The following is a 25471-nucleotide window of genomic DNA, read 5'->3' on the forward strand; positions in this document are numbered from 1 at the left end:
GCATAATAGCAATAAGACTGAAAGGTATGAAAGCTTACTGAATAACTCTTTACACACAACCATACATGCTTGTTCCATCCAAACAGCAACTTTCGGTTCCTGTATACTGGAATTTGATTACAAGTGCAGTCCATATACACCCTTTTTTTCTCAACAGATAAAAAAGATTAAAAAGAAGGAAGAATATAGTCAAATAATCACCAATGAGATGCTCTGTGACCAAATAAAAGAATTTGACCTCCCAACTGCCAGAGACTACAGTCTGGTATCAATACAAGAGGCAGATGTAGATTTAAAGGAAAAAAACACGGGCAAAACTCACTCTTCATGCATAATCACAATCAATACCGCTTACTAATCACTGCTACACTCCATCATCAAGGAGTAACTAGTGAGATGCTAGACAAAATAAGCCAGGCATGGCTCACCACCAATGAAAGCACAGTTTTCCAACAGGAGCAGTCGAGACCATAATGATCGAGGAAATTTGAGTTAGAGCACAAAAGGGTAGAAAAATAATTCCCTTTAATGGACTTGATTTGATCTCTAGAATAAATCAAATTTCTTCTTCTGCATGTCCTGCTTCCATTTTGGCATTTTATAAAATGCTTCTTTTGTCACCCCAAAAACAGTTTGGAACTCCTCGTCTGATAGATAAGCCTGAAAATTCAAGCAGAGAAAAACTTGAATTCCAATATGGATAACAAATTCAAGTGAAGTAACAAATTTGAGAATAGGACCAACCTCTCTCCGTTTAAAATCAATTCCTTTTACGGGATTGTCAGAGCGAGCCTTCAGTTGATCATAACTGAATGTACTTTGACTATTCCCATCATCATTCTCCTCCTGTTCTGTATCTTGCTTTCTTTCTGAATCCTCCCCATTGCTTTCAGGTACAGATGCAGTCTCTTCCATTTCCTTGACTTCTGCAACTCCTTCAGAACCCTCTACTTCAGATTGTGTTTCACTTTTCCCTTCAGCTACAAGTGCATAAATGTCTTAGATTGTTCAATTCATAAACATATATGAGATCAAATTAAATTGGAGATTCTTAATTCTCAACAGAAAAAAATATACTCTTGCAGAATAAGATAGACATTTTAAAGCAACTGCGACTTCTTCATATCTAAGATACCGCCATCTGAAACACGCAAAAAGATGATTTCTTACTAGGAAGGTTGGTTTCTGAGCGAGGACTACGAGAAGGAGATGTTTCGGGTGTTTTCTTTTCGGCAGTAAGAACTGATGAAAGAGCAGCAACAGCTGCGGCTCTTTGTGATCCCTGACCAATCCCAGATGGCCTTGGAGCAGTAGTTTTCGATCCTGGGGATGAATTGAATGCAGAGGATAAGGCAGCTAAAGCTGAAGCTCTCTGTGTCGGCCCTCCTTGACTGGACCCATTAGATCTATCCTGCGCATCAAATCACATCCACATCATTAGGCCAAAAAATGATTCAGTAAATGAATTCTTAACACACATACACCATCGCTATTAGGTACAAGAGCTTTGATAATAAAAGCATGCTTTGAAGAAATTGCAAGAAAAACTTGTAAATAAACAGAAGTCGTATGAGCAAGAAGCTAATGTTAGAAACCTAACCATACATCCAAACACAAATTCTAGGTGAAAATATACAACATTGATCGGCAGCAGATGCTCGTAAAAGCAAAAAAACATGCATAGACAATGCTTTGTACCCATCAAATTCCCAGCTGAGACTGGTCAAAGAGAGGAAAACCAAAACAATTAGAATTATGCCACTTATGAAAAAAAAAAAAAAATTACTCAATTACCAAGACTTTAATTAACCAGAAAATGTGACCTCCATGGACCTATTGAAAACATGAAAGGACAAAAGGCCAGCCATACTCTTCCTCACTGTTGGTTTGTCAGTTGTTTGGAAAGCATATGACTTGTTTACTAGAAGGGAAGAAAGAAGAAACACATTGAATAAAGAAATATGAATACATACAAAACAGTATGCAGCTAACATTGAAAGGGACATAAAGCAGACCCCTACAAAGTCAGAGAAAAGATGAAAGGCAATTTACCACACTTGGTTGCATGAACAAAATATTTACCAGATGTGATGACTTCCCAGAAGATGGATTAAATGCAGAAGACAAGGCAGCTAACGCTGAAGCCCGTTGGGTTGGCCCTCCTTGATTTCCATTGGACTTGTCCTGCAAAAAATTAATCATGCATTGCATCATCATCAACGCCAACAACAACATTGCATGTAAGACCTGACTCAACTGCATTAGCACATACAGGGAGAACAAGAACAGCAAGGGGTAAATTACAACTTAGAATGCAAATCCTGGTTGGCAGGATCCTATTGCCAGACAATTGCTGTCAGCAAAAATGTATGCGTTGTAATTGGGGATCGGGAATATGGGAAAGAAGGATATACATAAAACATGATGAAGAGAATAAGAAAGAGAAGAATGGAAAAAAAGAAGATGACGAAAGACACAATGTCAACATAGTTCGTGGGATTGAGGAGAAGAAAAGTAGCCAAAAGAAGCTACTTACATAGTGGAGAAAAAACTTGGGAGAACAGGGTTACAGAAATGTCTCGTCATAGCATTCAAAAGTAAAAGAAATAAAGACATCTCATTATAAAGACAAAAAATTAGTTTAAATTCATTCAAACAACAAATGGTACAATTATCTATCAATTGCCAAGTTATGTACCAGCTTTTTGCTTCAAGCAACGTATTTACCTCCACAGCGTGATGTCCTAACCCAAAGAGTAATGCAGCCTTCTTTTGGAATGAGTTTCCTTGAACCTGCAATGCAAGGACAAATTTTTTAAACAAACTAACAAAAGAACAAGTTATTGAACATGGGATATACGTGAACAAAGAGAGTTTTGTGAATAACAGAGTATTAATCTTCAGATCCAAACCATGCTTGCTTGTTTCTTTATTTCCTCTTCTTTATTATTTTTTTTTTTTTACAAATGACACATTCAGATTCCAAGCTCCAAAGTTTTGTCTTCATAATCATGATTTATCATTGTTCAAGTTAAAAGCTCCAGGCATGTGGTGTAATTTTTTTTTTTGGTAAATGGTTAATAATGGGCGGGCCCAAGTAAAGTAGAGGAGCTAGTGTTGAAGTTCCTTTACTGATTTTTTAATATAGGGATGCCCTTAGATTTTGTGGAGATGTAGTGTTTGAGTGAAGTGGAATTCAACAAACTTTTACAAACACTCTAGGCAAGGTAGAAGAGTCCCCTTAACTGATATCCAATTGGACTAAAAAATCCTTTTGCCTTGATTCTATTTCTAGAACCTATTTATAATAAATGATTCTCATCCCGTTCCCATTGGCATGGTGAAAAGACTTGTGCTTCTACCCTTGTTTAGTTTTTTGTGTTTTTAATGAGACTCGCCAAACTTTGATCGAGTTAGTGTAAAGGTTTGGAGGTGACTATATAGGCATTCCATCAATGATCTACTAGTACTACCAAGCTAAGCCTTTGTTAAGCTAATGCAAACTACATTTTCTATTATCCTACCCAATAACAGGATTTCTGGGAATTCATCCACGTGCACAGCACCCATCCCGACTCCTTCATAAATATGCCACTCATAACATTCTGGATTTTACTATTCTCAATGACAATATTTCAATAGTGAGATAATAAAATAATGACTTGAGAAAGATAAATAATGCTTGATTCAGTACATACAGTGGCTTTTATGGGATCCCACAAAAAGTATGTTGTAAAGAATGATGGTTCATTTCCTTCAGTAACTTTATACAGTGGTACATATGGAGACAAACCATCCAGAGATACAGCCATCTCAATGTATTTCTGCAAAGGAACATCCACTGTAAGTAACATTGACAGGGAAAATCTGACAAAAGCAGAACACTTTAAGCACTACCTGGCCAATATCAAAAACAATTTGCTTTTCTTTGGGATCTACAGACTGGCCAACCCAAACAAACACTTCTGCATGTGTATCAAGTATCAAGATATCCTCAGTCAACAAGTCATCTTGAGAGAAGTTGTAAATTTCCTCAACCTGCCCAATTGAACATAAGAAGCCACTAAGAAGCTGTATAGCAAGAATTTTCAACCGCACTTAAAATATATAACTCACCTGAAATTTCCCTGGCAATCCACATAGTAGCAAAAATGGTCATAAAAAAGCCCAGTTAGAATTTATTTCAGCTACTTAAAAATCTCAGATGACAGTTTCGATCAGATTTATTTCAAAAGAAAATAAATGAAAATTTCAGAGTATCAGCCAAGGTTCAAAATTAGAAATGTCACCTTTATTTAAGGAGAATGCGAACAAGTGAGGATCTCTGACAGTTTCTGGAGAAGCTTTTTTGCTGGTGTAACTTTGTTTGCCTCCGAGGGCAAACCAGAAAGATGAGCTTTCAGTTCCTTCTTTAGCATGTTTCAAAGCCACTCCTGGCTGAATTAGTGAGGCAAGTGATAGTAAGATGAAGATCAAATAAAAGAAAAAAAATGGAATTTTATTCGTGTTGCATGACCTTTAATAGGAGAAACTACAGGATACACGTGGCAATTGAAATGCGATTTTAACTAAATGTGCAGCTGCTCTATTTTTGTGTGTAAGTGCGTGCATATGTATTTAATAGGTCCCAAGGTAAATTTTAATATTAACTAATTGCTTAGTGAAATCCAAATATCAAGAATTCAATAAAAAATTGGAGAATATCTGATATTACAGATTTAAAAATATCACTACTTCCTTTGATGCGTGCAATAAAATGAAAAGCAACATGGCTAAATTTGAAATATCAGGTATCATTTTTATATCACGTTCCTGTTTTATAGGTACTTTTGTAATTAAGTGTTTAAAACAAGCCAATGATACTCTTTCCAATAGGAAAACATGTTTTAACAAAATCAGAAAGGTTACATTTACAGTAAGGATGGTACCTTCAAAAATTCAGCAATTTTTGCAGCTAACTGCTGCTGCTCAAAGGTGCTTTGATTCCCATGCCAGGTGAAAATTGACGAGCCAGATTGCAGAAGGAAGCACTCTGCAGGGTTCAATGACGTTGCCACCTGAAAGAGAATAATTTGATGGGGTATACATAACTGTTAGTGCTACTCTTTTTCTTTCACCAGTGATTGATGCAATGAGGTAATAAGATTATACTCAAAAAGCTTTTGAAGGAATGTGAAGATGGATCTTTCCTATTCACTTTTAAAGAAAAACTGGAGAAATTTTGAATTGTTCAGATGGGAAAAAAGGTGATCGTTTCTAAAACTGTAACAGACTATTGACCATAGTGAATAGAAGAATTGTGGTCTCCAAATTACTAAATATCTTCTTAGTAAACTTCAAGATAAACAAAATCTATCAACAGAAAAGAAAAGCTCAATGATCAGACCACATACTGCTTCAACTTGCACTGCCTTATTGTTATGAACTGAAGTTCCAGATATCCGAAAGAGTGCAACAGAATCTGCAGTGTAGGTTTCATCTGATCCTTTCTCGGCTAGAGAATTCTTGTAACCAGAGCTCTGACCACCCTGAAGAGGAATCAAAGCATATTTGTTTACAGCTAACCAAACTAAAAAAATCATCATTACAATAATAATTGAGACTTAAATTGTAACACAGGAATTGTAAAAGATTTAAAATGCGCACCTTGAGGATCACCAAAGGCTGAAAAAGTGCTACAAACTGTGGAGGCTCCTTACCTTGAAAAATACGACCCTGCAAGAAGCAACTATTATATGCAAGTCATAGGAGCAATATCCACAATTTAACTTCAGATTATATCGTACCTGTACAGGTCTGCCCTTTAATGAGTTGGACATTGTATTAGCCAGCCGAGCAGCCATCTTCTGGTCCTCCTGGATTGGGCAACCACAGAACTCGATATTAAACTAACCAAATGAAGTCCCACTGATATAAGGCGATACAATCAACAGATAAATTTATAGGCATTTCTTCTGTGCAGCAATCATGACATGGCAAAGTGACATTGACAACTACCATGGTTTAAGTGATTAAGAAAAGATTTGAGTGAAATAGTGAACAAACAAAGTCAAAATGCAGTACATCATGCAGGAGTTGGTATTTTTGCATTTGTTTCACATTCATAGCAGAACAATGTGTGTGTGATGCCAAAGGAGTGGAAAAATGTATAATGTATCTGTTTTTACATGCACACGAACCCTCCACAACCGTTTATGTTATTTACTTGGAGACATCTCCATCACTACCCATACTTCTTTCAATTATCTTAACCCAACTTCAACAATATAAATTACCTCTATGCTATCGTTTCCAAACCAACAGCAGAGAAGGTAATCTTCTTTCCTATCACCAGAGTGATAGGTATAGAGTATGATGTAGCAATCTCCACTATAAAATTTACCAATATCCTCCTTTGGCAATGGAGTCTTTGCACTGCCGTTGATGCACCATACCTGCAAACCAAACAGAATTCAATGTTCCAAGAATTATTGATTTTAACAATCCTAAGATTCGAAAATTCTCAAAACACATTGAAGGGACCCAAACTAAACCTCCATCTTTCCACCTCCTTCAAGCAAAGGTGGTACTTCCTCGTTTACAGGAGCGCTTTTTGTCATACCCTTGAGACCAACACCTTGTTGCTTCAGCAAAGCTACCATTACACAGTATACCAAATTTAATAATGTTACTGAAAAATATGTTGCTTAATTCAACTCTCAGCATGTGATCATTACCTGCTACTTTCCCTCTTCCCTCTTCAGAACCAGGAGCTGCAGATCCAGCAGGCCAAGAATCAAAGTTTGACTTGAATGAATGTGTCTCATAACCTTGAATCAGTCTGGTTATGCGAGTAGCTTTCGGCCTGTTTTGGCTCACCACAAACTCCTGCAAAAATAGTTTGGAAATGAGATCCCATATTTTGTGTAGAGAAGAAATGCAAAGCAGCCTTGGAGATGGGATTTCATATCCTTGTTTTGATGAAGAAATATATGCATGTCTCTACCTCAGCAGCCTGACTAGCAGCTTTTCTCTCCTCCACTTGTGTTACACGGCCAACCCAAAGAAATACCTCAGAACCACAGTCAAGGAGATAACATTTATTGTTTTCTAACAGTCCTTTGGACAGCTCGCCATCTAACATCTTCACCTCACCATCAGCAATGCTACATGAATCAATGATTACAAATTAGCATTGAGTAGCTTTTGTCGATAAGTGAGAGAGATCATAAAAACATTGGAAGCAGATTAAATGTGCCCATGTTTCTTCCAAAATAAATTAACTCTTTGAAGATAATAACAATGAATGTGCAAGGTTAAACTGAATTTTGATGAGGTCATGGAATTAATAGCAACCAGATGAGTCTTTTACAGCACAATTCCCTCCACAAGAGAAACACTGAAGTTCTAGTAGAATAATTTGTTTCAATAAAATTCTACCCCTACCATCTAGACCAAGATAATAAATGAAGGCACAATAAGAGATGCTTATATGGAGCTAGATTACAACGATGAAAAATTTATTGTATGAGGGCTGCATACCTCCATTCTTCAATGATAACACTGAACATGACATCATGGAACTATACACTACACAATGGTATGCCAACCATTAGGCCACAGATTCCAGAAATCCCAGAAAAATAGATAGCATATTAAAATTAATTGGATGCCAACAAGTACATACCAATAATTGATACGCGGATGCCAAGGAGCGTGTGTAAAGAAGTTAACACTGTTATTTTGAGCTCATATGCAGATTCACTAAGTGTCATATTTCAGCTTATTAGTGAGTTCTGTAGTTTTGAATGTGAATGCAAAGGGCAACATAAACATGACAGCTAAAAGTACTTGTTTTCTTCATAAAATGATGAGTAGCAGAAGTAAACATTTCCATGTATAGGCAATAAACATTAAAAAAAAAGGGAAAAATCACAACTCTACATTAATTTTCAAATCTTGTAATTCTACTAGGATACACAACCAAAATCATATAAGATCATAATACCTGTAAAGCTTGGCTGGAGTTGTCTCTGGGATGATGTCATCTTCACTGGCAACCTTTTTGCCAATTGGAGCAAAACCACCAAACAGGACCCAGAATTCACCAGAATCTGACTCAGTGTCTAACTTCCCGTCATCTAGCATCACAAAAGCAATTATGTAGAAATAAGTAGCAGGCAAATAAATATTAACACGAATTGCACAAAACAAATAAAACATGGCTAGATAAAGTATGCCTGTTGAAAAGTATAAGGACTGGAAAGGTGGAATGTGATATGAAATTGTAAATCCAGGTTACTTACCAACAATTGCAACATCACATGTTCCATCATGATACTTTTCTTTCAAAAACTGAATCACTTCTAAAGCCTTGGCTCTTTCTTGGATATTAGAGTTTGCACCATTGAATTGATAGACCTTGTTCTCAGTATCCAAGATAAACACGTCATCATGATTTAATGATGACCGGGCAAAAGGAACCTGCACAAGCAAAACCCAGAATCATATGATCCTGCCTCGTGGCAGATCCACATTTGAGAAGATTTTATTGTGGGTTCGTGAACTTCACGTTACAAGATCTGACATGGTTATACCTGCTTCATTCTGACAACACGTTTCCCTCTACATACATACAATCGTGTTTCAAATGCTTCCTCCTCAACTTTTTTAAACCCAGTTGCAACACCCCCCTCTAATGGTATAATACAGGGTTTGAAGTATGCCAAAAATTTGTCAGATTCATGTCCTTGAAGTTCCCTGTGCTGAACCGCACGCCCTCCAAGAACTGCATCCAGTTCAATGGTTTTGATAGCTGCTGTTCCAGCTTCATCCTGTAACAATGTTATGACATTATGTGAGTATAATTTCAATTCTTAAATCGTATGTGAAGACAAGATAATAGCAAAACCAGGTCCTTAAAGAGGAAGTTTGGAAAGTCAGAAACACACCTGACTTGTATCTTTTCCAATCCAGAAGTGGATATCGTACAGATAAGCACCTCCTTTGCCAGGGGTTGTCTACCAAAAAAGGAGGGGACAAGCAAGCATTAGATGAAGTGAAGAAACAAAAGGAATTCACTTCTTAGCAAAATAAGTTAAAATAATCCAAATAAATTAACATGCTCTCTTCAAGCAAGATATCTACAAGACTCCATCAATTAATGCAGATATTTTGGTTCAGAAACTAAAAGAAATAAATAGATAAAAAAAATATTAAACCCGCAACACCAACAAAAATTTTGTTCACCGTACGTTTGAGGACAAATTAAGGAAAAATAGAAGACAGAGACAAGAATTAAAAAAGAGTGTGAGAAAGAGGGAGTACCTGCAAAACAATGTAAGAATCCCCCATGTAGAATTTTCCATGATCAGATTTTGGCAGTGGAACTGGCTGAAAATTCTCGATACGCCAAATTTCAGTCCCTCTATAAAATGTGTCAAGTGTAACAGGGAGGAGAATGTTTAACCTTTAACAAGTTTCACCAAGAAAAGTCACGTGCTCACAACTCCATTCAACAAGATAAAAGTCATAGCACATGCATGATACAAATTTTCATGTATGAAGTTGCTTTTTCTGTATAGGATACGGTCTCTGGCCCACTCCCTGAAACGCAGGATCCAAAGCTTTTGTAGAGCTAGACATTGCCTAAAATCCTTCTTGTAATTGCTTTTTACGGGAAAAAATGTGAGTAGATGATGTTTGAAACCCAGCTATTAGCTATTTGAAAATTGCACAAGAGCCTGCTGCAAGATTAAAAGATCAATAATTGGGAAAAATTACATACGCTGCAAATTTTTTGCACCATTCACAAACAAAGAAGATAATTTTACTGCAGCATCCAGAACAAATCAATCAGGGGAATTGCTAGACTATCAAATTTCATGGTCAATAACTAAGAACTGCTCCGACAAATAGAAACTATTTTAGTACTTGGACTCTAAATGATCAGAATTCCCTCTGAATACTTTCAAACGATCTTAAATGAAAATTACCCCACACCATACGAACAGGGTATATTTATCTGTTCATCATCATCATTTTTATTTATTTATTTTGCTTTGGGAAGGGGTTCGCTAAAGAGGTGCAGAAAGTTTCTCAATTGCATGTCTTTGCTCACACCACAGTGATTAGCCACTTCAGGGGCTCCGGAGCATTCATGGAGGCAGGTTGAAATGCACTGGAAAGCTGCAGTATATCACTAAATGGGTATCCTGTTCTATCTTATTTTATTTATTTTTGTGGTGAAGGGGGGCAGATTAGAAGAATCCTACAAGTTTCCAGAGGTATCAAACAAGCATTGATGACATTCAAAAAGCTAAAAATGTATCTGTGCTATAGATATTATAAGAATAAGAACACAGCACTTTCCAAAACCATCTAACTATAGTTTTTGTGTACTGCTGGATATCTTGTTAGCACTTCTGATTTAATAACTTTTGTGTTAGACGTGATCACACTAATCTTCTCCTCTTTTCTTTAACATTTAGCTTGCACAGCAAGGCTCAGCATTCATCCAATTCTATCCACATATCTGGAAGTTTGTCCATTAATATAATGTCCTCAGCAATGGGCACAACAATCATTAGATTTCCCCTCTTATTTTTTTTCTAGAATCATCAACTTATAGGCTCCTCGTCAGGTTGTATGGTTTGCTTTCCCAGTTTCCATTTCATATTATCCATCATCCATTTATGAAAGATGACAGACCGTTTTGAAATACTTGAGTAATTGACAATAACTCTCATCTTATTGGCGCGTCCTGCAGGTGCAGGATCCCCACATACCTTGGTTCGAAGCATAATACCTTTCCTTCATGTAGCAAGAAAATGTTAGTATTAGGAATTAAATGAATAGAAACCCCATTATATAATCCTTGAAAATCCTTAGATTCCATACCCTCAACATCCAGAGCTACATTTCCCACTGCCCTTCACACACGATAGTCATCTACCCACTTTAAATTACCAGATATGATATGAGAAACCATGTGGCTATTATCCTAGCATCACGTATTATTCATAATCTCAGACCAGGAATTGTAATTCTTCTTCTAAGAAATCTGCAAATGCTGGTCCAGAATTGGTCAATATTCACAATGCATGAACTGTGAGAAGCTATTGATAAATTCAAACTTCCCAACCAGGCTCATTGCATGTTACACCCAAAATATGGAACGACTACTTTTGTACAAGGACCATGACCATCAATTCAACTTGTCTATAACCTTTTTCTCCAAGTGCAATCTCTACTTGAAAGCGAAAGCATCAAAAAAATGTCAGCACAAGTTCTGGGGGATCCTCAATCAGCCTTTTGGTAACAGCAATAATCACAGTTCTCTTATACACGCTTTCATCCGTTTTCAGATAGCTCAGTAACTGACCGATTCTTAAAACTAGATATAGAGCATGTTCATACTATCCACTAACAACCTACCATGTTCCCTAGTTGTTTTGATTCTTAAGCAACCGCTATCAGAGATATTCACATAGAATCACAACAAAAACTTTAAGACCCTCGATCAGCAACTATCTCCAAAAGATGACACCCCTACCAGTCTTAGCAATCATTCCACCATCCAATATAAGATAACCAAATGCCTGCAGTTTGAATCGCCGTACTATAAAGCACAAACCTTATCAATCAATGATCTAGTCGTTTTCTATCAAAAGCAAACATCATTTGATAACAAACCCGGGATTTTTCTCAATCAACCATCGATTATCCATTGACCAATATATTTCATTAAGATCATCATGATGCTCTCAAGTTAATCAAAACATTTCTAAATGAAAAAAATATTTATACAAACATGATCATCATCAACTATTAAGCATCGAAAAAAATCAAATCAATACAAGGAAACAAAATTGAAAGATCATCAAACAAAAAAACAAAAGAACAACAAACAGACAAAACAAGAAAAAATCCAACTTCCAATCAGATCAAAGCTGAGATCATCAACAGAAACGAAACTCACCAATATTTGAACAAGATCACGAAAACCCAGATCATAAAACATAAAATAAAATGCGAAATCAAAAGGGATCTAACAGAATTCCATAATTTTTTTAAAAAAAAAAAACAATCAGAGTCCATCTTTCTGTCAAAGAATATACGTACGTACCCGCAAATTTCTGCGTCAAAAAGATGAGCATGCGCAAACACAGAGATTGTTAGAGAGAGAGAGAATGAGAGCTAGAAATAGGGGGGGGGGGGAGCTGGCAATAAAGAGAGATATACTGTGAAAAGGGAGAAATGAAAAAGAGAAGTGAATTATTGCTATTTGTGGGGGTTTGGTTTCTTCCCCCCTGCCTGTCTTATAACTTTATTTTATTACTATTTTTTTTTCAGACATTTATAAAGTTTCTTCAGATAAATTGAAAGAAAGAAAGGGAAAAAAAAATACGAGTTTAAAAAAGAATTTACTATGAAAGCTGCTTTTTTTTTTCCTTTTGTTGCAGAGAAGAGAGAGATGGCACTGGAGATGGGGGGGGGGGGGAGTGATAGAATTTAGAAGGCTAAAAAAAATCCGCGAAGGACGATGGCACCAGCCATGTTGGCTCGTTTTCTCCTTTTCTGATTGCTTAGTTGGAATTTGTTTTTGTTTTGTGTTTTTTTTTAAGACTTTCTTGATATATTTTTTTTCTTTAACTTGTCAGCAAAACAAGGCTTTTGCTTTTTAGATTTTTGAGCGATGTTAATTTATTAAATATAATTTGGAAATCTTTTTCTTGAAAACTTTTTGCGAGGATTTGTGAAAAAAATTAGTAATGGTTTATTTAAGATTTTTTTTTAAAATAGTAAGGTTATATTTGATTAATATCTCCATGTTTACTTAGAAAAATAAAAACAAAAATATCAAATAAATTATGTATTTAAAATAGTTTTATATTAAGTTTTTATTTTATTAAAATATAATATATAGTGATATATCTCTTTAATCTCCATAATTTATATCTATTTTATTAAACAATACCTAATATCATTTAACATCAGGAGCGTTTGTAAACACAATTAAATTGGTGTTTTTTTAAAAGACAATTGTTAAAAATTAATTTTTTATATATATATTTTAGATCATTTTTAATGCATTGATCTCATAAATAATTTTTAATAAATAAAAAATATATTATTTTAATATATTTTAACATAAAAAAATATTTTTAAAAATAATTATAAACAGACATTATAACTTGTCATGTATTGTATTTTTCTCTTTTAAAAAATAAATATCAAGGGTTATTTAATTAAAATCTTTCATGAATCCATGATTTTAAAATCACAGATATTTCGATGAGGTCACTCATTTAATGCATGAGATATTTTGAATAGTGTTTAATAGGTTTTTTTAAGGGTTTAAAATTAGCATTGTTTTTTAAAGGAAAAAAAAAAACTTTTCTCATCTTGGCAGTTACCGTTAGCTCAAAAAAAATTACTCAAATTTTATTTTATTTCATTGGAAAATGAAAAAAAAGAATTGATAATAAATTTTTTTTTTTAAGGATGTGGATTAATTAGTTTTTATCTTCTTGGAGATTAGATTCTTATAATAATTTTCTCTCCTTTTATTAGGTTTGATTTATTGAAAACATAATTTTTTTTTAAAAAAATGAATGAATATTTAGTAATTGGTATAGTTTTTTTTTTCAAAAAAATATATTCGTGCCAACTTGTACAAACGTCATGATAAATCTAGAATATTTCATTGTCACTTAGATTGGTGGATAAGTTTTTATTTTTAATTAAATGAGAAAAATAGTTGGTTTTTGACCTGAAATGGAAAAAACAATTGGATCAAGAAAAGGATTAGTGAGCACTGCCAAAAATGGAAAGATGCTAATAATTTGATATGCATTTCGCGCGGGTTGAATATATTTTTTTTATAATATAATAGCATTTTTTATATAAAAAAAAATCTTATTTGTAAATTAAAAAATTTAAACATGAATTAATTGAATAAATCAAGAATTATTTATGCGACAAAAAATATATTATGAAACTTAATTTTTAACTAACTGAAGTTAACGAGCTAAACCAATAACTTATGCAATGGACCCAATTGGGTCAGTAATTTTTTTTATTTAACTTTTTACCAAAATAAACACTTGGAAAATTGAAAACTGACCCAATATCAGGATATTTATTTAAGATCATGATAAATTAAAAAAATAATTAAACCACAACAAATTACATTGTCCAATTAATAATTAACAAAATATTAAACAATAAAATTGAAAAAAAATAAGTAGTAAAAAACAATAAAGATCAAATTATTATGGATCAAATTGGTAATCATAATTTTTTTAAAAAAACCAAATTAAAAAATGCTTGAGTGTTTGGGTCTATTGGCGCATCACGCCTAAGCCTCTAAAAGCTTAGGCGAGCATGCATAAAACAACCTCTATGCTTGGATCTTTTTTTTTTTTTTTTTTTTATAGGGTTGATTACTTATCATTTATTCCTTGAATATTTTTTAAAATAAAAACAGACGACACGTGATATGCCCTATCTAAATTCTAATGATATTTGATCATTAGGAAGTCAGGACTAAGATGTTTCACCCTAAAAAACCTTTGTCAACAATGTTTTGACACAAAAAAGATTTAAAAACACCCTAAACAACTTGAAAAACATATACATTGCTTGAAATAACCAAAAAAATCAAGGTACCATTCATAAATTATAAAAACAAAATTAGGGGGAAATGATAAAATTAAAAGAAAAATCTTGTTTTGCTTTTTATATAAACAGTGAAGGAGGTGCAGTAGAATTATAAAGATAAATTTCTCATGGTTCAGGAGTTTTGTAGAATTCAGCCGATGAAAAAACACAATATATTTCTACAAGACTAGACTTTAAAGATTGAAACAGTTAAATGAGGAGAAGTAGTATAACCTACAAACAGTGCCAGTATTCAATTGTAAATGAATGGAACAAATTTCTCGTTGAGAAGATTTATACCTGGAATTTATGGCCACCGAGGCATCGGGATCGCAGTTAATACGATTCAAAAGCCTTGAGCACCGGCGAGGTGTAGTAAATAAGGAGTTGCTTGGGGTATTGATTGAAATTGTTTTTTAAAAGTATTTTTTATATTTTTAATTGAAATTAAAAAAACCCATGAATTAATCGTGATACAGGTCATGTTCTTATACCCGGTGCTAATTAAAAAAAAGAGATAGATTAAGTTGGAGTATGTTTAATTTTATATTTGCAGGTCCAAAAACATCTCAACCTAATAGTTTAAGCTGTTATGTGAGGTTTTAGGATATGATTTATATTATTCTCTAACACACTCTCTCAAATGAAAGCTTTTTGAGCCTGAAACTTGCACATGCTCATTTTATCTTATGCTTAATTTTTATCAAATAAATAGGAATAGTGAGATTCAAACTTATAATTATTTAATCATCAAAACTTTGATATCATATAAAAAAATTATTTCTAACCCAGTAATTTAGCCTGCTTACATGCAGCACAGTTTATAAAATTTCTACTCTAGGCAGTGAATCTGATGGCATGGAAGAGAATTTACGAGGCCAAAAAACCATGAAATGGACTGATGAGATTTTAGGTGGCATTGATAAGGTGTTCAGTAGGTTCAAGCAATGATTGTTTAGGAATATATAATAATCATAAACAAACAACTGCCAAGTGGGTTTGGGTTGGCAGTTCAAGTAAATTGACCACAATTTTATTTTTATTTTTTAAAATTTATTTGCAGACAAAAATAGATTCTTAAAGCAATCCAGTTCTTAGCCCTCAGGGAGTATAGTCTCTCGTGAAAGTGACTTGATTCTTTTTATTCAAGCAAGAAGGAAACATGGTTAATTATTTCACCAAATAAGTAACCTCAACTTTATAAAATAATATATATTATATATTAACATCTTAAGCTTTGAAATTAACATAATTTTTTAATATATAATATCATGATTTGAATGGTCAAATAGATAAACTTATAAATAATATACGAGTTGTATAAATTTCAAATTTTAAAAGCATTCTATATTAAAGAAATGCATTGATCAAGACATGGATCGTTTTTGAATTAAGAGTGAACATTTGAAATAATTGGCAAAAATATACCTCCAATAAGTAATGAGACTTCATTTGCTTGTTCGTTGAATCGCTAGAAGGCTTAAAAAAAGGGTTTTTGGTGAGTTCAATCTAAAAGTGAATTTCAATTTTTTTTTTAAAAAAGAAAAAAAATTTAAAATTTTTTTATATGTTTTCAAATCGTTTTAATATGTTAATATTAAAAATAATTTTTTAAAAATAAATAATTTTTTAAAAAAATAACTATTATTATATTTTTAAATATTCTCTCAAATCATTCGTGAATAGCTAACATCATGGTAAAAATAATAGCAAGAGGTGTTATGGTAGATTACTAGCTACAAGACACTCAAAAAGTATGTCCTGTGAGAAGGATAAAAAGATTATCCAATATTATTAATTCTCCAACAAGTCACTTTTCATTTTTATAAGTATTATTAAAATTAGGTGATTTTTCTTTTAAAAAAAAACTTGAGATGGTTATTCCAAAAACAAAAAAGAGAATTATATACATCATCCAGCTATTTTAGCTTCAATTGTTTTTTAGATTTTTGCTCAAGTGTCCTCACATCCTTTTTAAAAAGTAAAACTAATCTCGTTCAAGACTGTCTTTTAATAAGTATGTTTTTTGATAATTAAACTTATATTCTCAATCTTATAAAGATATAATAATACCTTAACTACTGTATCAATACTTCATTCGCCTATTTCAGCTTCCATTGATTGACTTTGTTGACAGATTTTATACTAATTATGTGTAGTCATAAGCTTTTTTTTTTTTTTTTTTTTTTAACAAGAAAGAGGGAGTTATTGGATTATAAGGCTGCAAAAATAAGAAGCCAGCTCATGCAAGGCAACGTGGGTAGAAGGACAGCCTTCTAAAAAAAACAAGTATGGTCGTTGTCACATGATGTAAATGATTTGCTTTTGTCTATTATACTAATGAAAAGGCATTTTTATGTAATCGTTTTTCAATATTTTTCCTCAGCAATAGTCATTGTACAATCTTTAATCTTACGTGTGACAGAGAACATGCCCAGGTATTCTTGTTGGATAGTTGTGTTTCATCTACTCTACCGATTGGTATGTTTGTGAATTTGTTAAAGTTATTTCTAAGTTGTTTTTTTAAAAATATATTAAAATAATATATATTTTTAAAAATTATTTTTAATATCAGTATACCAAAACAATATGAAAATATATAAAAAGTAATTTAAAATAAAAAATATTAAATTTAATTTAAAAAATAATAATTTTAAAGCATAAAAACAAACAAAATCTAAAATATACGTGTCTCAACCTTTCATTTCTTTGTTTTTGTTATTACACTCAGCACGAATATTACCCAACTCATGAACTCAAGGAGAATAGATTAACCTAGATGACCTGGATTAATTCAAGTCAACACGGTTTTTAAAATTAAAAAAAATTCAAATTGTCTTGTTTTAAATAATTTTTTAAAATCAAGTCTTACCAACCCTAATAAAAACTGTATTATTATTAAATTAACTTTTTAAACTAAATAAAGTTTAATAACATTTAATTAAATAAAATAATAAAACCGATGAGAGAAAAAAATAAACTCAAATTAATCTCCCAACTATGTAACAATTGTCAATCAAATTTTCAAATTATTTTTTCCTCCATTTGGATTCCCCCACCAACTTTTGTTGATAGAGTTCATAATAATTTCACCTGTTCCATAAGTGCATTTATTGAGAAGAACTTAAATTGGTCTTCCACTGCAACGATTCCCGATGAAGAAATTTGATTGTAAATTTATGCATTTTTTAGGATATAATTGGAGGAAAAAAAATCTTTTGAAACAAAATTAATGATCTCTGTATATTAATCGAGTAACAAGTTGGTGTTTATGATAATTATACCATGAGGCCTTTGGATTTCTTGTTGGTGTTTATATTATTATTATTTATTGAATTTAAATACGTGTCTTCGTACTTAAAATATTATGTTTATGTATTTTAGCCTGTTTGAAAGTATGGTTATGATTATTTTTTAAAATATAATTTCATTTTGAAATGTAGTAAAATAATATTTTTTTTATTTTTTAAAAATTATTTTTAACATCAGGACATCAAAATATCTAATAACACTAATAAAATATTAATTTAAAAAAAAATTAAAAAACTTTCAAATTTTTTTTAAAATACTTTTAAAATATAAAGACAAACATTTCAAAGTTCTCTTGGAAAATTTGAAATGCTGAAGAACATCACAATTGATATATAAGCTAAAGGGTTCTAGGTTTTTTAGTTTTACTTAACTTTTTTATATCATTTTTTTAAAAGAGCCTCTACTTTAACAAATCTTTGAGAATTTGACATCACCAGTATCTCGATTGATTTGGAAACTTCAACAACTTCTCCAAGAGAAGCAATTGTAGCATATGATTGCATGAATTACACATCAAGAAATGACTTCTGTCATTAGCAAAAGGGCAGTGAAAAAAGAAAGAAAGAAAAGTAAGAGAAAAAAAAAAAGCAATAACAAGAACTTGAACGAGAGCTTGTTTGGAGGGCCAGATAGATTATTTTTTAAAATATTATTTGAAAATATATTAAAATAATATTTTATTACTATTATTTATATCAATATATTAAAATGATAAAAAACACTTAAAAAATTAATTTATAATAAAAAAATTAAAAAAACATAGTTGGGTTGCAATACTAAACAAGACATGTGTTTACAGGTGTGGTAGAAATTATTTTTTTAAAATATTATTTATAAATATATTAAAATATTTTTTTTTGAATTTTTGATGTTAATATATCAAAATAATAAAAAAAACACTAAAAAATTATAATTGACAACTATTTTTTTTTTTTAAATATACAATTGAACTTCAACGTTAAACAAAACATATTTGTTGCACCAAACTCAATGGATGATATGTTCCAGTTTGCATTTTTTTTAATATTGGCAATATTTGTTAACTCATTAATGTCTTCATTAAGGAAATGTTATTTAAAATGTGAAACAATATCTATGGTAATTAACAACCAAATCAACTTTCAAGATCAAATTCAGGCACACCGGCCTGTCTTTATTCAATGATCGGTACTTGGCACATCAAATTTTCTGGTGGAGTTATATGCCTCAACCTCATACTCTTGAAGTTAACAATTATTATTCTCTTGTTTGCACCGTATTTTTTTCTTTGGAAATTGTTTCCAAAACTACCAAATAGATGCTATCTTTGCTTAACTTCAACTAATTAAATAATTAACTTTTTAATTTTTAAATCATGATACCTTTTAATTATGTTTCATTTAAAATCAAGTGCTTTTTTTTTTCCTTAACCCTTCTTGATTTTTATATCGTGATAACTTTTAATTATGTTTCATTTAAAATCAATTGCTATTTTTTTTATTATCCCTTGTAAGATTTTATCCCGTAATGTTTTAAAACCAAATAGGTTGATATATGATTTGAGTAAGTTCAAGTCTAAACCAGCCCATTTCAATAAAAATAAAAGAAAATTAAATTGGTATAATTTGGGGTGAGTAAAAAAATAAAAAAAATCGATTAAACTATAAAAAAAACTGAAAAAAACCGAATTATGAAAAAAAAACTGATTAAACCGATTAAAATTTAAAAAAAACAAACCGGTTTGGTTTTAATTTTATAAGCCTGAAACTGAAAAAATCAAATCGAATCCAAATCGAAAAAAAACCAAATCGAACTGAAACTGGTCGGTTTGAACCAGTTTTGTTTTTTTTTTTTTTAAATTCAGTTTGGTTATCTTTATTTGTTTTTATAAAAATTAAACTAAACTTAAAAATAATTATTTCTAATATAATTAAGTAAAAAGTCATGAATCAACTCACCATGTGCGTAAGTTAAAAGTTTCTCTCAATCAATCACTAGATCATGTTGAAAAACTAAGCTATGAGGTAACGAGATTTGCTTGTAGAAAACACATTTGGTTACTATAAAAAATAGTATTTTATTCAATAAAATAGCAAAAACACGCATAATAAAAGAATAAAATATGAGAGGAGGGTGGGTTTTCTAATTAAGGGCATGTACTTTCATTTAGTTCACACATGTCAATATTTTAGAGTTGCTTTAAATATTTTAAGAAAAGATAAACAATAACAAATTAACAACAGGAGAGGACGGCTAGGTCGGTGTCAAAAAGACTGAAGCGACCCCGCAGCCCATCTTCACTGAATTGTTAGCATCCCCACTTTTGATAATATTGTATTCAGTGTACACAGCACAAAATGCATCAGATTCTGCAGATTTTAATTAAATATTTTATTCGAATTTTGACTAATTCCCACCAGAGTTCAATTAAGACAAAATAAAAAAAAATAAAATAAAAATTAAAATTTTATTAAATCTTCTGTGTAAACACAGCTCTAAACATGATGGTAAGAAAGAGGCAAATGATATGAGAAAAATAGGATAAAAATGGATTTAAATCTACTTGGAAATGTAGTTATAGTTATTTTTTAAAATAATTTTTATTTAGAAATATATTAAAATAATATATTTTTTATTTTTTTAAAAAATAATTTTAATATTAGTCCATTAAAATAATCTAAGAATATAAAAAAAAATTAATTTTTTTTAAAATATAAAAATCCGGGAGAAGAGATGGAAAAGCAATTTCGTAACAGCAGCATGCCGTCAAAATTTAAGGAGAAAGTGCGGGCTGTGGGTGGCAGGCAAAGGAGGCCATGATGGGAAATAAAAGAAAAAAAGTGAGTGCATATAATACTATACTTTACAGACACAACGGCAGTTGAAACTCCTCTTTCCCATTTGACCATATGCCATCGAAGTACTCAATACGCTATAAAGTCTCTCTGCCCGCAGATCCATCTTTCAATCTACTCAATTGCCTACTGTCTTCTCTCTCGTTTTTTCGGTGTTCCGGATTGTTTTTCATGATTGTAATTGAAAACGAATCTTATTAAGTTTATGCGATTTAAACTTCTTTATTTTTTAAATTAATTTTTTTATATTCTTTATTTGTTTTGCATGTTAACGTTAAAAATAATAAAAAATTATTTTAATATATTTTTCAATAAAAAATATAATGAAAAAACAATCATTACTATAATATCAAACAATGTCTAAACTTTATTAATTCACCGATTAATCTCGAACCCAGATCAGATTAGATTAAAAAATTAAGTGAAAATTGATATGGTATTATTGAATGAAGAGTCAAAACTAGATTTTTTTTTATATATAAAAATAATAATATTTTTTTTTTAAAATTATAAAATAATATTATTTTTATTAATTCAAATCAACTCTTGTAAGTTGGTAAATGAGATGGGTTTAGGGCCTATGAGTTTGGATGCGATTGCTTTTCATTTAAAATGTATCAAAATAATATATATTTTTTTATTTTTTAAAAATTAATTTTAAAATTAGTATATCAAAATGATTTAAAAACATTAAAAAAATATTAATTTAAAATAAAAAATATTTATTTTTTAAAAAATATTTTTGAAATATCAAAACAAATAGTGCTTTAATAACCGTGATTGAAAACAGGAACCATGAGATGCAAAAGGGGATAATCTAGAATGGGCTAAGCCTTTGTATAAAAGCCCAGAGCTAAGTCAAAGTTCAGCTTTACCGGGCCTAATATTGTCTTTAAAAAACTCATGCGGGTGGGCTGGTAGAGCACAAGATTCACGAGCTAGTATACTTGTTTTCATGCATTAAAGAGAGATGAATTTCAGTGGGCTAACTTCATGTTTTATTTTTTTCTCGTGTCCAGCCCAATTCAAGGCTCTAAGACGCTAAGAATTTCAAATTTCAATTAAATATAAATTCTAACTCAATTTCATAACAAATTTTGTTTAAGTCAAAGTTAGTTTTAACTGAATATACTTTTTTTTTTTAATTTCATTTTCTAAATTCAAACTTAGAATTAATATTGAGAAAAATTTACACACAAACCTCTAGCATGCGAGGGAGAAACCAGAAGAAGAAGAAGGAGCAAACCATGCCTCTTTCTAATTTATTTATGGTTTCAGGCACCGACCATAACCGATAGAAAAGCTAAAACACATGAAGTTACATTAATTTCACACAACACAAGCACTTCTGTGTGCTCGGTCCAGAAATCAAGACAAACATTTTTACTATCTATCCTTCAAGATAAATTCAATATCATACTTGAGGTCTTGGCCTAGCGATTGAAGGGATTTGTTTCCTTTCTCTGCATCCTGGAGTTTAAACCTCACCATGCACGTCTGTCATCCTTGCGGTGTTTTACATGCTAACTGGATTTGCAGGATGTTCAGTGAGCCGTGAGATTAGTCATGGTACGCGCAAGCTGGCCCAGACACCTATATATATATATATATATATATATATATATATATATATATATAAAAAGATAAATTCAATATCGAGGACAGATCCCATCTGTCAATCAACAGACGCCCGTTCAATTCAAGTCAACCGTGTATGGAATTGGTACCTCCTTGGTTTAATATTTAATCTCTTGCATGTGACATCAGTTAACTTTTTGTTAAGATTTGTCAAGATTTTTATCATTTTAAATCAAATGGGTTGCATAAACAAACCAAATTTAAGATAATTAGTAAAGTTTAAAATAATATAATTCTCGTAAATATACTAGATTTAAGATATTTAAACTTAACAATTAATCAAGTTTAAAATAACATAAATTTAAAGCCTAAAAAACTTCAACATTACTAAATTCTTAGTTTTTATAATTGATTCTAAACAATCATTTATAATATAAGTGTTAAAAATATAATAAACCATTATATTTTTTTATTTATTAAAGTAATTATTCATACTAAAATAATAATTTTTCATTGCTTATTGTTGTATAAAAAAACTCTTAAAAAACTTACTATGCTTATCATTTATTAATAATATATATAAAAATATTTATTTCCTATTAATATCACTAAAAGTAAAGTCGTTTCCAGCCTTTTCTTTTGTTTTTATGAATACACAAACACAAAAGAATCAGTAACATATAAAGAAGACTAAAAGGAGTGCAAGTCACGGCAACCGATGAAGAAGAAGCTACTAGGAAAACCGAGACTTAGATTTTAAAAATAAAAGGACAGACAAACGTAACTCACGCCTAATTTGGTGCTTCTTTAACATGGCTTGTTACTTTCTTCCCCAATCTTCATTGTATCCACGTTTGTGTAGGATTTGTATACTAAAATATACAAGTGGTTTAGCCAAAAAACTTTGACCCACTAGGGAACTTTCTTGCCCTATATAGAGAGCCACTTCTAATTGCTTCTCGACAAGAAAAATACAATGGCTTTGTTTCTCGCTCTCTGCCTTGCAATCATTCTCTCATTTTGCCAGGGCTCAGCTCATGCTGCTATCCCTCCTCGTCCTCTTGATGGTAAACATTCACCTTAATTTTTCTTGATGATTACTCGTTCATGTTCAATATTTTTCATGTGATCTTTCAGACGAAGTAGTTCTAGTTCTAACACTTGCCTAGCTAAGGCTAATGTTCCAAATTAAAAGGTTAAATGGTTTAGCAAGGCTGTTTTATTGATACGGGCAAATTTTTGCAGGCCTTGTTGAAAATGGGGACTTTGAGCAAGCACCAGCAAAATCAAATCTCAAGAAAAGAGCGATAATAGGAAAATACTCGCTCCCGAAATGGGAAATCAATGGCATGGTAGAATATGTCTCAGGCGGGCCACAACCAGGTGGCTTTTACCTAGCCATTCCTCGTGGGGTTCATGCAGTGAGGCTAGGCAACGAGGCCTCTATCTCTCAAACTCTTACTGTCAAACAAGGTTCAATCTATGCTCTCACGTTTGGAGCCACTAGAACCTGTGCTCAGGATGAGGTGCTAAGGGTCTCGGTCCCTGGCCAGTCAAGTGACCTTCCTCTTCAAACCCTGTATAGCAGTAATGGGGGAGACACTTATGCCTTGGCTTGGAAGGCTACTTCTAAAGCTGTCAAGGTCACATTTCATAACCCTGGCATCCAAGAAGATCCCACCTGCGGACCTCTTTTGGATGCTATTGCAATCAAGGAGATGTTACCTCTAAAGTATAGTAAAGGTAGAGTCCTGAATTGTTTTTCTCAGGATCCTTTATAATAACTGGAGTTTATGTTGGTTTTGCGCTCTGTACGTAGACAACCTAATCCAGATTGGCTTTTTTTTTATTTAAATTTCTTTATGTACAGGCAACCTAGTGAAAAACGGTGGCTTTGAAGTTGGTCCACATGTGTTCAAGAACTTCTCAACTGGGATCTTGCTCCCTCCCAAGCTACAAGATCTAATCTCACCACTCCCTGGCTGGATCATCGAATCCCTCAAACCAGTAAAATACATCGACAACAAGCACTTCTTTGTCCCCATGGGATTTGCAGCGATTGAAATGGTAGCAGGGAGAGAGAGTGCCATAGCACAAGTCATCAGGACAATTCCTGACAAATTCTACAACCTCACATTCACAATCGGAGATGCAAAGAACGCTTGCCATGGGTCAATGATGGTTGAGGCATTTGCTGCCAGGGAAACTCTCAAAGTTCCCTACGTTTCACAGGGAAAAGGTGGATACAAGACTGCAACTTTGAGGTTCCAGGCAATGTCAGCTAGGACAAGGATTACATTTTACAGTGCATCTTATCATACCAAGTTACATGATTATGGTCACATGTGTGGCCCTGTCTTGGATGATGTTAGGGTGTTTCCTACTCACTAATAAGGAGAGATTCGTTTGATGTTACCCAATGCATGTGATCATAAGTAATTTTTGAGATAATTGAAGTCTTGCAATAGTCTCTTAACAAAAAATCTGTAACACTGAAATGGGTGCTTAAAACTTTTGAAACCGACATGCAGATAAAAGACAAACTTCAGTCATTTCACTCTCGAATGTTTCTTACCTTTTTTTCTTGTTTGATTTTGTTCCTTTGAATGTTTTCTATCTGTACCTGTTTTTCCAATCTGTGAAGATACGATATAAATTCACATTTTTTTGACAAAGCTTATTTCAAACTGCCTTTCTTGCCTGCGAGCATGTGCCCGAGGAATTTCACTTTATTTTTTCTTCGGAATCACTTCTCGAAAAATCAAACTCGAGTAGCCCGGCTCACCTGTCGTGAGATCCATGCACGAGGCTCATTAATGGAGGAATCTCATCCATCAATAATTTCTAGCCATTTTGGATTGCTTCCCTCTTGATCGTTCGAGATCGAGTCTACTTTTCTGCTGTAAGTATTTTATAAAAACTTAAACTCCATCAAATAATTAAATAAAAAATTATAATTATTTTGGGTTAACCAACTTGTTTGAATAATTTATTTAATCTTCTTTATTTGTCAATCTAATATATTAAATTCTATTAACTAATTGCGTTTCAAAAATATTAATGTGGCGCCTGTAAAATATATCATGTAATTATTGCATTTCAAA

General features: G+C 32.1%; 2 protein-coding genes across 3 annotated transcripts; one reads left to right on the top strand and one right to left on the bottom strand.

Moving 5' to 3' along the window:
- Positions 1 to 25: 25 nt before the first annotated feature.
- LOC118053174 (villin-3) lies at positions 26 to 12479 on the bottom strand. 2 transcript variants are annotated; one of them, XM_035064347.2, is made up of 24 exons: positions 12107 to 12479; positions 9569 to 9722; positions 9307 to 9406; positions 8931 to 8999; positions 8577 to 8813; positions 8286 to 8463; positions 7988 to 8120; positions 6986 to 7145; positions 6717 to 6867; positions 6534 to 6634; positions 6276 to 6434; positions 5787 to 5855; positions 5647 to 5715; positions 5394 to 5528; positions 4929 to 5057; positions 4290 to 4437; positions 4117 to 4127; positions 3898 to 4038; positions 3699 to 3824; positions 2728 to 2793; positions 2083 to 2184; positions 1171 to 1411; positions 745 to 980; positions 26 to 660 (listed from the first exon to the last, which is right to left on the bottom strand). In XM_035064347.2, exons 2-24 carry the CDS (start codon positions 9622 to 9624, stop codon positions 547 to 549), a joined length of 2931 nt encoding a protein of 976 aa, XP_034920238.1. In that variant the 5' UTR covers positions 9625 to 9722; positions 12107 to 12479; the 3' UTR covers positions 26 to 546. The 2 variants fall into 2 exon arrangements, with proteins under 2 accessions (XP_034920238.1, XP_034920239.1); XM_035064348.2 differs by having other exon boundaries at positions 9569 to 9725.
- Positions 12480 to 23281: 10802 nt separating this feature from the next.
- On the top strand, positions 23282 to 24928 carry LOC118053181 (protein TEEBE). The gene is made up of 3 exons (XM_035064355.2): positions 23282 to 23434; positions 23613 to 24110; positions 24238 to 24928. Exons 1-3 carry the CDS (start codon positions 23344 to 23346, stop codon positions 24756 to 24758), a joined length of 1110 nt encoding a protein of 369 aa, XP_034920246.1. The 5' UTR covers positions 23282 to 23343; the 3' UTR covers positions 24759 to 24928.
- Positions 24929 to 25471: the final 543 nt, after the last annotated feature.

This window comes from Populus alba, chromosome 6 (genome assembly GCF_005239225.2).
Source record: "Populus alba chromosome 6, ASM523922v2, whole genome shotgun sequence".
Taxonomy (NCBI): Eukaryota; Viridiplantae; Streptophyta; class Magnoliopsida; order Malpighiales; family Salicaceae; genus Populus; species Populus alba.